We start from the raw sequence: 12,073 nt of genomic DNA, 5'->3' as shown, positions 1-12,073 counted from the left end.
TTTTTTTTTTTTTTTTGAGAAAGAGCGAGCAAGTGAACATGAGCAGGGGAGAGGGGAGAGGGGAGAGACAGAGAGAATCCCAAGCAGGATCCGTGTTATCAGTGCGGAGCCCAATTCGGGGCCTGATCCCACCACCCTCGGAGCGTGACCTGGGCAGATAGCAAGCCAAATGCTCAAACAGCTGAGCCACCCGGGTGCCCCGTCCTTTATTTCATATATTGCCGGGCTCACCATTATTTTGGCTTTCTTGCTTTAAAAATTTTCTTTCTCGGGGCGCCTGGGTGGCTCAGTCGGTTAAGCGTCTGACTTTCGCTTAGGTCATGATCTCGCGGTTCGTGGGTTCGAGCCCCGCATCGGGCTCTGTGCTGATTGCCAGCTCAGAGCCTGGAGCCTGTTTCAGAGTCTGTGTCTCCCTCTCTCTCTGACCCTCCCCTGCTCACGCTGTCTCTCTCTCTCTCCTAGAAATAAATAAAAATATTAAAAAAAAAAATTTTCTTTCTCTTCTTTTGTCTACGAGCCCAGCCCCCTCCCTTCTGGGCCCACCAGCAAATAGTGCAAAAGAGTGAGGTGTCCAGCTCAGGAGGGCAGTCCCTTGTTCCTGATGGGCTGAGTTCAGGAAAGCTCCCCCTTTATATGAAATCCTGGGATCTGAAGACAGGCCAGAAAAGCTCCTGCCACCGCCCAACCACATCCTGACGCCATGGCCGTGCCTCCTCTCTCCCTTCGCAATTCCCAGGTGTCTTAGCTGGCCCGGGGCTGCCGTGGCAAAACCGCTGTGAACCGGAGATTTATGCTTTCCCAGCTCCGGGGCAGCTTCCCAGGCATATGGGACCCCGCGCGGGCCATGCTGTCTCTCGGAGAGCAAGTCCCTCCAGGCCCTGCTCATGGCTTGCTGGCCCTCTTCGGGGTTCCTTGGCCTGTAGACAAACCCCCCAATCTCTGCCTCTGTCTTCACACTGACGTTCTTGTGCACGCTGTGTCCAAATGTCCCTTTTATAAGGACATCCATCATATTGGATCAGGGCCCACCCTAAGGACCTCGTTTTAACTGGATTAACCTGAAAGAGACTCCATCTCCGAATAAGGTCACATTCTGAGCTGCCAGGTGGGGTGGGGGGGGCATGCCTCAGCCCCCAACACCAATTGTGCGTGTAACTGGCAGCGCCTGCGTCACCCCCAGACCCAGACTCAGGACAGTATGGAATTCTGGGAAGCCTGCCGCCCCTGCAGCTTGGAAAGGCCCAGAAGCGGGAGGGAAGGATAAAGGCCGAGCAGCCAACCACAGCGTCCCCCACCCCCCACGAAGTCCACGAACCACCTGCCCACCAAGCATTTGGCCCTGGACTCCCCACTTCCCACGAGCATTTGGTGAGCCGCAGGCGGCCACTCGCAGCGGGGCACCTCTGTCAGCGGGGCACCTCTGGGGGGGGGCACCTCTGGGGGTGGGAGGGCCCTCCCCGCCTCTGAGCCAGTGGCCACACCTCTGTCCTTCCCAGAACTACATCAGCTGCCATGACCTCAACGATGACGCCCCTTTGAAGTGGCCAGATGTCCCGTATCAGATCCTGGGAGGCCCAACAGCAAACAAGGTTATTTTTGAGCAAAGGAATGGGATCTACATCTTCTTCCTTTCTATCGTGGATCCGTACTACAGGTGAGCAGGGGCGAATCACCCCGCGCCAGCAGCCTTGGGCGGCGGGGGGGGATGGCCGGCCCTCCCGGGGCAGGCCACACACATGTGAGGGGCCCACCTTTCTCCCTCCCCTTTGCGGGTCCCGGATAAACCCCAATTTTCCCGGCAGCCCAGACTGTCCCTGGGAAGGATGATATTTTATGTTCTGAGAGATATTTGTTCACTCGTTAAGTAAGTCCTGATTCAGAGCCCATGCTGGGCGCTGGGGCAACAGCAATGACCAGCGGCCACATCCCTGCCCCCGGGGACCAGAATCACCCCTTTCAAGCCACATTCCATTGGTGGAGTACAGGAGCTGACTCTTAAATGTGCAGGGGTTTTGCAAGCTAATTGTCTTCGCATCAGTAGCCTGAGATCAGCTACAGACCAAGAATTTACTCCATGGAAGTCAGCGCCCCCTCCAAATGTTCACCACCCACGTGCACTAGACTTCTAGGTGGGCGGGTCTAGATTATCAGCAGCTCCCACTGGACAGGGGACTATGGGACAGTCTCCACCCCCTCCCCCTGCATCATCTGTCTTCTCCAAATACAAAGGCCACCTTCCAAAGCTGCTCCTCTCTCTGCATCACACTTCCAGCTGAGCCCCGCTGAGGGCTCCCCTATGCTGGGTCCCCTCTTCTGGGATGCCTTCCCTCCTGGCCTGCCCTCCCCTGCCTGCTGAGTGCCTGTGGCCCCGTCATCCGGCCCTCCACTTCCATTCAGCAATGGGATGCTTTGTTTGCCTATGTTGAGCCTGGGCATGGCGTCAAGGGGACGCCTTGTCCCCAGAGGAGGGGAGGGCAGGGATGATGCGAGGGAAAACAGTAAGACTGTCACCACAGCACGCGGATGGCAGCTGCAGCGGACGCGCGCGGCACTCGGGGGCCCAGCTCAGCACCTGGGGCCCGGCTGTCCCGCCCCTGGGTTTTAACACATTTAAACACGTGGCCTCACACCAACCACCCCTTTGCAGCTACTGTCACCTGGAAACCACCTTCAGTGTCTACGTCTACGGGGCCTTGCCCCTGTCCATCATCCCCAAGACGGTCACCGTCATCCCGCTCATAATGGCCATCCTGCTGTCCGTGTGGTTGGCCCACATGGTCCCCAAGCTGCTGCACACCAAGAAGGGCCTCAGGCTCAAGGAGTTCTGGGTCAGTCTGTGCCGGAGATGCAGACGGCTCTGCACGTTTTCCCGAGGCAGACGCTGAGCGCACACCAGCGGGGCCGAGTTGTCCTGAAATAAAGCGTTCTGGAAAAAAGGCAGCGGCAGCGCGTCTCAGGCGTGTGTCTCCTGACCCCTGCCTTCGCTGCCTCCCTCCGCAGCCTCACGTCCAAGTTCCTTTGCACGTGGCACCCACATCATGGGCAGATGGAGACGTGAACGAGCACAGGCATGGGGGGGCGGGGAGGTGAGAGGCAAGCCTCTTAAAAGCAGATGCAGCAACATGTCCCACAGAGGACCAGGCCCACGGACGGGTGGGGGAAGCCTGTAGAAGACAGTGGCCCGTGGGATTCCATTTCCGGGACACAAGCCCTATTGTGTGTGCAAACACGTACGTGTATGTTTTGCTATGTGCATGGACAAGTCTGGAAGACTTCCCACGGATCCATATGTGTATACATGTGTGTCCACGGCTGGGCCTGTGTGCGCACACCCTCCCAGCCATGTGCGTGCAGTGCACGTATACACCTATACACCCAGTGCGTATTTGCCTAGGACATGAGCACACGAGCGTGCGGACCCATACACATGTATAGATGTGCATACCTGTAATACACACACGTATGGACAGCACGTACACACGCGTGCGCAGGCAGGGCCGGGCACACCTACACACGATGTGCACATCATCTGCCAGGGACTTCCCTTCGCCGAGTGCCCTGGAGTTTAGTCTCAAAGATACTCCAACTGGGGCTGTGGGGAGAGGGGGGCTCAGAAGGAAGCTGGGGGGAAAGGGGGCTCCGGGCTTCTCTGTCCTGGCGCAGTACAGGGCCAGGCGTAGGAACAGACTCGGCCACACGGCCCGCAGCACGGTCCCAGCAGCTGTCTCTCCCCAGCTTTGGAGTAAGGGTTCAGGGAGGGGGCCCCCCAGCCACCCCAGCAGAGCCCAACAAGGCAGGCCCTGGAGACCCAGCCCAGGCCCTGGCGCAGGATCCTTCCTCCTCTGCAGGGGGAGAGGAGTGAGGGGCAACCCCCTCTCCACCACTTGGAACACAGATCCTTACAGAAACGGACAGAAGCCCCCATTCCTGCTGGCTGACTCCCAATTTCTGGGATTTGGAGAGGAGGGATTTAGGATCCCCGGGGACTCTAAGCCTCCCCAGCTCAGCTCCGGAACCCCAGCACCTAGGAGGTGCCGAGGGGCTGCTGGGCCTTCCCATGTGACCCAGCGACCCCCTGCGACAAGGCAGGGACGGTCCTCCACAGCCAGCCTCAGCCCACCGTCCCCGGGCCCCTATGCCACCAAGCTGACAGGGAGCCGAGAGGTCAAATGCATTTTAATGGGGGTCAGCCCCCAGGTCCTGCCGGGGCCCCGCAGCCTGCCTGCCCTTGCCTCCCTGCCTCCCCTTCTTGGCGGCTGAGGGGCCGGCCCTCTTCCTGCCAGGCGGCTCGGGTCGCCACGCGGGGGCTGCGGTGCTGGCGGCTGGCGGCCCCGGGCGGGGCGCCGGCTCCTCATCGAGCGCCTTGAAGTTGAAGAAGTAGTCCACGTTGGACACGGTGTCCAGGATCTCGGGGACGCTGTAGTCAAAGGACAGCAGCTCATCCGGCAGGTGCAGCGAGCGGATGTCGCTGGACGAGTCGTCCCCGCCGCCCCCGCTGTCCGGAAGGGCCGGCCCGGGGACCCTGCGCGGGGACCCCTCGCGCTCCGCGTTGCCCGGCAAGCAGTCGAAGAGTTTCATGGCATCTTCCAGAAGCACCTTCTCAGGCAGCACAAAGGCCCTGGCCGCCTCGGGGGTCCGGGCCTCGCCGGCCCCCAACGGGGCCGCCTCCGCCTCGGCCACCCTGGGCTCCCCAGGGCCTGGCGGACAGAGCAGGGCCGGCCCGGCCCCGCCGCCCTGCGGCTCCTGGGCGGGGAAGGCCAGGGGCTCGCCGGGCCCGTGCAGCTGACTGAGGCGGCCCTGGAGGTGGCCGTAGGCGCCGGCGGGCAGCGCGGCCTCGGCGGGCAGCGTGATGAGCAAGGAGGGCAGCTTGCTCTCCTTGGGGGTGGGCGGAGGCGGCCCCGGGCCCTCCCTGAGCAGGGGTGGGGGCAGCTCCATGAAGGTGGGGGGGCCCCCATCCCCCACAAAGCCCAGAGCCTCCGGGCCCGGCCCCTCGGCGGGGAAGTAGGGCACGAGGTACTGGGCACCCCCGGGCACCGACGGGTAATGCGGGTAGGGCGGGGGTTGTGGGGCCGGCACGGGGGCCTTGAGGTAGGCCTGGGGCTCCAGGAGGTAGGTGCCTGGCGAGGTGGGGACCCCCGCCGGACCCCCGGGTGGCCCCCCACCGCCCACCGCTGTCAGCTTGTACAGGGACGACTGGCCGAAGTCAGTGGTGGCCCACTCGATTCGGTAGATGCGGGGGTCAAAGAAGCACCCACAGGGCGCCATCTGGAAGCCTGCGGGGAGGGAGGGAGGGGCCCTGAGAGCAGCTCTGGGACCCCCGTGAGGGGAGGTGTGCAGGGAGAGGGGGTGCAGGCCAGGGAGGGGGCTCTGAGAGCACCTCTGAGACACCCCTGTGAGGGGAAGGGTGTGGGGGAGGAGGGGAGAGGGGGGCGGGACACAGCCCAAGCTGAAGGGCCCATCTAGGAACAGGAGACACAGACTGGCCTTTGGGGACCCACCTGGGAGTCAGGGGCGCTAGGCTTGGTTGCGGGGGGGGGGTCTGTCTGGGAAGAGGGAGCACAGGCTTTGCCCTTGAAGGACGAGACACAGGCCTTACCTTCCGGGGGCCGCTTAGGGTCAGGGGCGCGGGCAAGACAGGCCCCGACCGCTCCAACCCACCCCCGAGTGCTCATCAAGGACTGTGGGGAGGCCGGTACCTGCCGGAGGGGCTGGAAACACCTCTTTCTCCGGGTTTAGGGGCTGATACAGGTTGGAGGAACCTGGAGACAAAAGCAGGTGGGCGGGGTCCCGAGCCCTGGCCCCCACCCCGCCAGGCACCCCCACACCCGCCCCACACCTAGCGCCCTCTGACTCGTACCCACAGTGGGAAGAGGCTCTGTGCAGGTGGGGACGGGCTGGCTGCCTGGGCCCTCGGTGCCATCGAGGCCCCGGGGGCCGAAGACTTCCTGGGGAGCTGTGGGCGCGTAGAAGGGTTTGGGGTGCTGCATGGGGAGGCAGGGAGCGCGGCCCGGGCAGGCCAGGAGGGCAGCAGGTGGGAGCACAGACGGCCCACCCGGAGAACAGGCTCGGAGTCCTGCAGAGTTCTGTTTGCCTGGTTACTCCGGGCGGCGGGTTCCAGGCTGAGGCCTGCCCACTGGTCGGGATTCCGGGTATCAGGGGGCGGGGTGGGGGGGTGGCCAGACAGCAGGCTGAGAAACCAAGGCGGCCAGAGGGAAGGGCGGGCCCCGTCTCTGTCCACTGCCTTCCAGCAACGCTCTGGCGTGTGCCAGACCCTCTTCCTCCAGGCAGCCCGCCTGGACCCACACCCACTCAGGCCGAGACCCCCTGCCTCGTGAGCGGCAGCAGCAGGCGACAGAGAGCTGGGCCCATGGGGGCGGCAGCTGGGGACACTTGTGGATGAGAAAGAAAAGGGAACCGAGAGGAACGGGGGCAGCCCGGTGTCGAGACACAGCTGACCGGAGAGGGATGGGGAAGCCTGGGGTGACAGAAAAGCCTGGGTTTTAAAAGAATAAAATTTATTTTTTTCTCGTGCAGCAGGAGACCCCCGGGCCCCTTCCGCCCCCACGACTACTTGTACGCGTTGGCCTTGTGCTTCGGCAGAAAGACGAAGTCGGGTGGCACGGGTCCCAGGAGCATCTCACTGCGCGGAGGGCGGAGGGCAGGGTCAGGCCTGGGGCCCGCTGACCACCCCTCCCCAGCCTCCCATGCCGCAGTGCCTCGGGTCCCTGGCACCTGATTCGGATCCAGTCGGCCGCCTTCTGGCTGGCCATGAGCGTCTCCAGGTAGTCGCGGCCCAGGTAGTAGGGCGGCCGCTCGTTGATCCTCTGCGGGAGCCGCTCCAGCAGGCCCACAGGCACGTACCTGCAGGGGCGGGGCGGGGGCAGGGTCAGGCCAAGCCCTCCACAAGCACCGCCCCCCGCCCCTGTGGGCAGGGCCTGGCACCCACCTGCACAGGAAGGAGAGCCACTCGAGGAGGAAGCGGCGGGTCTTCTCCACGCCCTGCGTGTCGGAGCCCCAGTGCTCCAGGCCGTAGCGCGTGAAGTCCTGCAGGATGGCCAGGCGCTCGGACGACGAGATGTCCCAGTGCCGCTGCTCCTTGATCTCCGTGAACAGCCACGGCTTTAGCAGGGCGCCGCTGCGGGCGGGGCGGGGGGCCGTCAGCCCGGGGCGCTGGTCCCTGCCTCCCAGCTACGCTCCTCCGACCTTTGAAGCCCCAGAGTTCCAACCCACAAGTGCACCGATGCCCACCCCCTGCCAGCAGGTGGGACCCCGTCTCTCTGCCCCGGATCCCGGCAGAGCCACCAGCTGGGGACAGAGGGTGTGGAATGAGGCAGTGGGGCTGAGGGCGGCGGGTGCCGTCACGAAGCTCAGACACGCCAGCACCTTCCTGCCTCCAGCTGGTTCTGTGGCCCCCACGCACAGAGCACACTCACCGGGCGATCATGATCCCGGCGACACCAGTCTGCATGGCGCGGTTGGCATCCTCGTACGACAGGATGTCCCCGTTTCCTGAGGGACAGAGGCTGGTGTCCCTGGGGCGCTCTAGGGGAGTTCCTGCCAGCCCAGCGACACCCATGGGGGGCAGGGGAGGGTCCCAGGTGGGGGGTGGGTCCAGGCGCATGGCCTTAGCGAGCACAGGGGACCCACCGAACAGGGGCATGGGGCTGGCCGCCGTCACACACTGCTCGATGTACTGCCAGTCGGCCAGCTTGGTGTAGCGCTGCTCCCGAGACCGGCCGTGGAGCTGAAGGAGAAGCCATGCGCGGGGAGGGAGAGAGGGTCCAGGGGGTGGAAGTTCAGACAGAGAAAGAGAGACCCAGAGAGATCAAGAGGGACGGGCTGAGAGGGAGAGACAGAGAGACAAAGAGACAGACGCAGACAGAAATGAAGGGAGAGCCAGAGAGCAGGAGGGAGGAATGGGGAGAGACAGGCCGTTAGGAAAAGACCGCCGGGCGCTCCCTGGGCCCTGACGCCCTTCGTGCCCCTAGACCCACCGTGACCAGGGCTGCGCCCCAGTCCCGCAGCTCGGGCAGCAGCCGGTGTGCCAGGTTCACGCGCTCCTGGACGCCCGTGCGGATCTTCACAGTCAGGGGCACGTCCAGCACCTGTGACGATGACTAAGGTCAGCGGGACCCAGGGGGGGGCCGGGGACAAGGCAGGGATGTCAAAGCGCGTACCTGGTTCATGCCGCGGACGATCTGCTGGAACTTGGCCGAGCGGTTCATGAGGGCACAGCCCCCGCCCTGGGAGAAACAGGCGGCTGGAGCGAGCGAGTGCGGGACACAGGCCGCACCTGACGCCCTTCTCTGTCTTAGCTGAACCGGGGCCCGCTGACGCCCGCGGGGCCCCAGACACTCAGCAGGGAGCAAGGCCAGGTCCCGGGCTTCCGCCCCACCCACACCATGGGGGTCTGGGGGCCGGCAGCCACTACCTTCTTGTACACGAGGTCGATGGGGCACCCAACGTTGATGTCCACAAAGTCCACGTCGATGGTACGGTTGAGCAGCTCGGCACACTTGGTCATGGTATCTGGGAAGGCGCCCTCGAGCTGCGGCAGGTGGCAGAGTGAGAGGTGAAGAGCTGGTCCAGGCCACCCCTGCCCACTACCGGGACACGGACAGTGGCCTCGTCTTCCCGAAGCCACCCTGTGCCAAGGCCCTCAGCCCTTTAAGGGGCATCAGGTCTGCGCTCTGGCCCACGGCCGAGACAAGAGGGGTCTGGGAGTGACTGAGTTGGAGACCCGACCTCGAACCCGGCTCTAAAACCAGGCAGCCAAGGGCCCCTCCTCCCTCCCCCCCTCGGGTGGCACCAACCTGAACGCCAAAGATGTCCTCACACTGGTGGCGTCTGAGCAGAGCCCACTCAGACGTCTGGCCCTGCAGCAGGCTGGTGCACACAGCCATCTCCCCACACGTCACGTCAGCCCCGAAGCGCTTGCAAATCCGCCGGAAGGGCAGGTTCCCGCACTGTGGGGGGTTGGGAACACCCACGTGTGAGGAGGGAACAGGTGGAGGGACCCAGACCCCTGCCCCAGCCCCGGGACCCGCCAGGCAGGGGCGGATGCTCGGCACCGGCGGACTCTCCTACCGTGGTGAGGGGGGCCAGGTACAGTTTGCCGCTGATGTCCAGCTGCAGGGGAGCAAACACAGCGAAGCTCGCCCCTCCTGCCTGGCCTTCGGGGGCTCGTGGGTGCCCCCCAAGCCCCCCAGCACAGGCCCCGCCCAGCCCAGCAGCCCTCTGCCTCCCGGCCTCTGCACGAGTCAAGGCCCTGTGAGGGCCGCTGATCCATCCTCGGCATTCTCCTCTGTTGCACAGCTTCAACTCTACTGTCAAAACCGCACCCCGATGCCCCTTCCTCCAGGAAGCCTTTCGCTCTGTCTCTCCATCCCAGCCCTGACTCTCCATCCAGCCTTTCTGTCCCCTCGCTACCAGTGCCCTGAACAAGAAGCCCCCAACACGTACCCTTCTCTTCTCACAAGGCCGCAGCCTGACTACATCCTCATCCGTCAGCGGCCCACGGGTCCACACGGAGCCGCTGGGAAGGCCACCAGCATCTGGCCCTGGGGGGGCCCGCTGGGTGTCAACTCTGTCCTGCCCGGTGTCACCACTGTCCTGCCCAGGGGTGCTTTCGGCCTCCGCGCCCTTGGGACTCTCGGCAGCGGGGGCAGGGCCTGGCACCTGGCCCTGGTTTAGCTGGCGAAGGGCCTGCTCAGCGCGTTCGAAGCGCACCTTGCGCTTTCGCAGCTGCTGCTGCAGGGCCTTGTCCAGGCCGTTGCGCACGGGCGGGGCCCGGACCCACTCCTCCTGCACCAGGTTCTGGCCGTCGGGTCCCAGATGGGCCCCAGCGAAGCGGCAGGTCACACCATAGGGACACCTGCCAAAGGTCTCAAAGAGTACACAGCGGGGGCCCAGGTCTGATGGCTTGGTTTCCAGGTAGCGGCCCACGTCATGCAGGAAGCGGCAGCGGTCACCGAAGAAACACTTTGCGGCTGATTCCTGCATGGAAGCGAAGAGGCTATGAGGGAGGACGGGGAGGGGCTGGGACAGCCAGGCAGCCTGGGCAGGAACCTCAAATCCCGCCCCTCCTTGGGCGCGTTTGCACCATCCTCAAGCCTCAGTTTGTCCAGCTGGAAGATGGGAATAATGAGGACACTCACTACGTAACTTCCTGAAGATCGAGTGGGGGTGGAGCGGCTCGGACTGCAGGACTCTAGGACTTTCAAGTGACAATTACTCACCTGGACCAGGGAGGGGCAGAGCCTGTTCTTGTCATACTGGGTGGGCTTCATGTGGGGCCGGCCTTTGTTCTGGCCCCGGGCTCTCTTCTGGACCTGCGGCTGCTCCCCACGTTCAGCCGCCTCCCCCGGCTGCCCATCTTCCAGTCGGATCCGCTTGGCTTCGGGTTCAACCAGGTCATTGCCACCAGGGTCTCCTGCCTCGGGTTCCTGGCTGGGCTTCTCCTGCCCTTTGGCTTCCAGAAACTCGTGGAACTGCTCCTTGGTGGTGAGGTATCTGCCGGCAGAGGCGGAGGGAGAAAGGGCTTGTGGAGGGAGTCCTTTCTTGTGCTCAGGCGCAATGCACGATGGGCAACGGGGCTGAGAACACCTGTCCCTGCTTACGTGCTTCTGCTAATGGGAAGCGCACTGCTGAGAACCTGCCAACTGCGGGCCCTGGCGCACCTCGAGGCCACAGGCAGGACCTATTTTGTCCCTGGGTCCCACTGCCCAGTGTTGAGCCAAACTACAAACAGACATCAACGTCCCTGGACCACTTTCGGCCAGAGAAAACTACGTGTCCCTGCATGCCTTGCAACGTGGCCACAGCCGCCACATTCCCCAGCGCGCCCCACGGCCCTCGCTTCACACACACAAGCCCCTGCCCAGGACTGAGGTTGGCTGGAGGTGCCCCAGGGCCATTCCCGCGGTGCGCGGAGACTACAGTCCCCAGCACGCACCGCGGCCCCGGCCGCAAACCCTGCCCGCCCCGGCAGGCGCCGTGGGGTCCTCGGCGCACGTGACAGCCCCGAACGCGTGCGGCGTCCGAAGGTGCCGCGGTCCCCGCGGGCGGTGGGACGGACCCCGACTGAAGAGCCTGCGAGCTTCCCGTCGGGGCCGCTGCCCCGTCGCCCAGGACACCGCCTGCAGGTGCCGGGAAGGGCTCGTGAGGTTCTCTCCCGGCCCCGGCGACTCACTGAGCTTTAATGGCCGCCACCCCCCGTTCCGGCGCGCTGGCTCCTGAATCGCCGCCGCCACCACTCTCTGCTGGGGCCTCCGCCGCTCCCTCCGCCATCGACCCCCTCACGCCCGCTTTGGAGTGTGGTGGGAAGGCCTTCCGGGTCGCGAGTGCGTCTCCGCGGTCGTGCCGGGGAGATGCGCATGTGCGCCGGCGCTCTAAGTGACGCCATTGTACGAGCGTCGGACGCGCGGGGGCGGGGCCTCGCCGGACGGGGCGGGGCCTCGGGGCCCGCGGGCGGTGTTTCTGCCTAGCCGTTTGCCGGGCGCGGAGATGCTTCTTGACTCTCCTGCCGCACGCGAGGCGCCCCCGAGGGGCCTCAGTCAGCCCACAGGAGTGTTTGAAAAACTTTAAAACGGGGCGCCTCGGTGGCTCAGTGGGTTAAGCGTCGGACTTCGGCTCAGGTCACGGTCTCACTGTTCGTGGGTTCGAGTCCCGCCTTGGGCTCTGTGCTGACAGCTGGGAGCTCGGAGCTCGGAGCCTGCTTCAGATTCTGTGTCTCCTTCATTCTCTGCCCCTCCCCCCCTTGTGCTCTGCCTGCTTCTGTCTCTCAAAAATAAATAAATGTAAACCAACTTGACAATAAACTATTTAAAACATAATAAATAAATAAATGTTAAAAAAACAACTCTAAAGCTGGGGCTTTAAACAAACTTAAATTCCACTACTTTTACGCGGGGGCATTCATTCAACAGGTAATTAGTTGAGTGCCCACGTGCCAGGTGCTGTCCTAGATGCCAGAGCTACAGCAGCGACTGAAACAGACGAATCCCTGCTCCCGAGCGCTGGAGTGGGAGCCGAGGTGTAGGCGGAGCGGTTTGTCCCCCGTCGCTGGCCTCGG

General features: G+C 64.0%; 3 protein-coding genes across 6 annotated transcripts in view; 1 reads left to right on the top strand and 2 right to left on the bottom strand.

The window, feature by feature from the left end:
• CATSPERD (cation channel sperm associated auxiliary subunit delta) overlaps positions 1-2,946 on the top strand; it is a 41,354-nt gene extending 38,408 nt beyond the window's left edge. For all 4 annotated transcript variants that reach the window (XM_039247479.1, XM_039247481.1, XM_039247480.1 and 1 more), the window contains 2 exons: positions 1,497-1,654; positions 2,648-2,946. In XM_039247479.1, the coding sequence (XP_039103410.1) occupies positions 1,497-1,654; positions 2,648-2,885 (396 nt within the window). In that variant the 3' untranslated portion in view covers positions 2,886-2,946. The remainder of the gene's footprint in view (positions 1-1,496; positions 1,655-2,647) is intronic.
• Positions 2,947-4,159: 1,213 nt separating this feature from the next.
• On the bottom strand, positions 4,160-6,098 carry PRR22 (proline rich 22). The gene is made up of 3 exons (XM_039247639.1): positions 5,858-6,098; positions 5,697-5,759; positions 4,160-5,273 (listed from the first exon to the last, which is right to left on the bottom strand). The coding sequence occupies exons 1-3, from the start codon at positions 5,985-5,987 to the stop codon at positions 4,177-4,179; spliced, it is 1,290 nt and encodes a 429-aa protein (XP_039103570.1). The 5' UTR covers positions 5,988-6,098; the 3' UTR covers positions 4,160-4,176.
• A 389-nt stretch (positions 6,099-6,487) lies between these two features.
• On the bottom strand, positions 6,488-11,362 carry DUS3L (dihydrouridine synthase 3 like). The gene is made up of 13 exons (XM_039247638.1): positions 11,192-11,362; positions 10,239-10,512; positions 9,463-9,996; positions 9,088-9,129; positions 8,814-8,966; positions 8,432-8,548; positions 8,178-8,243; positions 7,995-8,105; positions 7,648-7,744; positions 7,434-7,509; positions 6,947-7,135; positions 6,733-6,861; positions 6,488-6,640 (listed from the first exon to the last, which is right to left on the bottom strand). The coding sequence occupies exons 1-13, from the start codon at positions 11,287-11,289 to the stop codon at positions 6,568-6,570; spliced, it is 1,959 nt and encodes a 652-aa protein (XP_039103569.1). The 5' UTR covers positions 11,290-11,362; the 3' UTR covers positions 6,488-6,567.
• Between the last annotated feature and the right edge of the window lie 711 nt (positions 11,363-12,073).

Source organism: Hyaena hyaena, unplaced genomic scaffold (assembly GCF_003009895.1).
Source record: "Hyaena hyaena isolate Hyena2069 unplaced genomic scaffold, ASM300989v1 scaffold_296, whole genome shotgun sequence".
Taxonomy (NCBI): domain Eukaryota; kingdom Metazoa; phylum Chordata; class Mammalia; order Carnivora; family Hyaenidae; genus Hyaena; species Hyaena hyaena.
The sequence above is the reverse complement of the archived record's forward strand: the minus strand, read 5'-3'. Positions and strand labels throughout refer to the sequence as shown.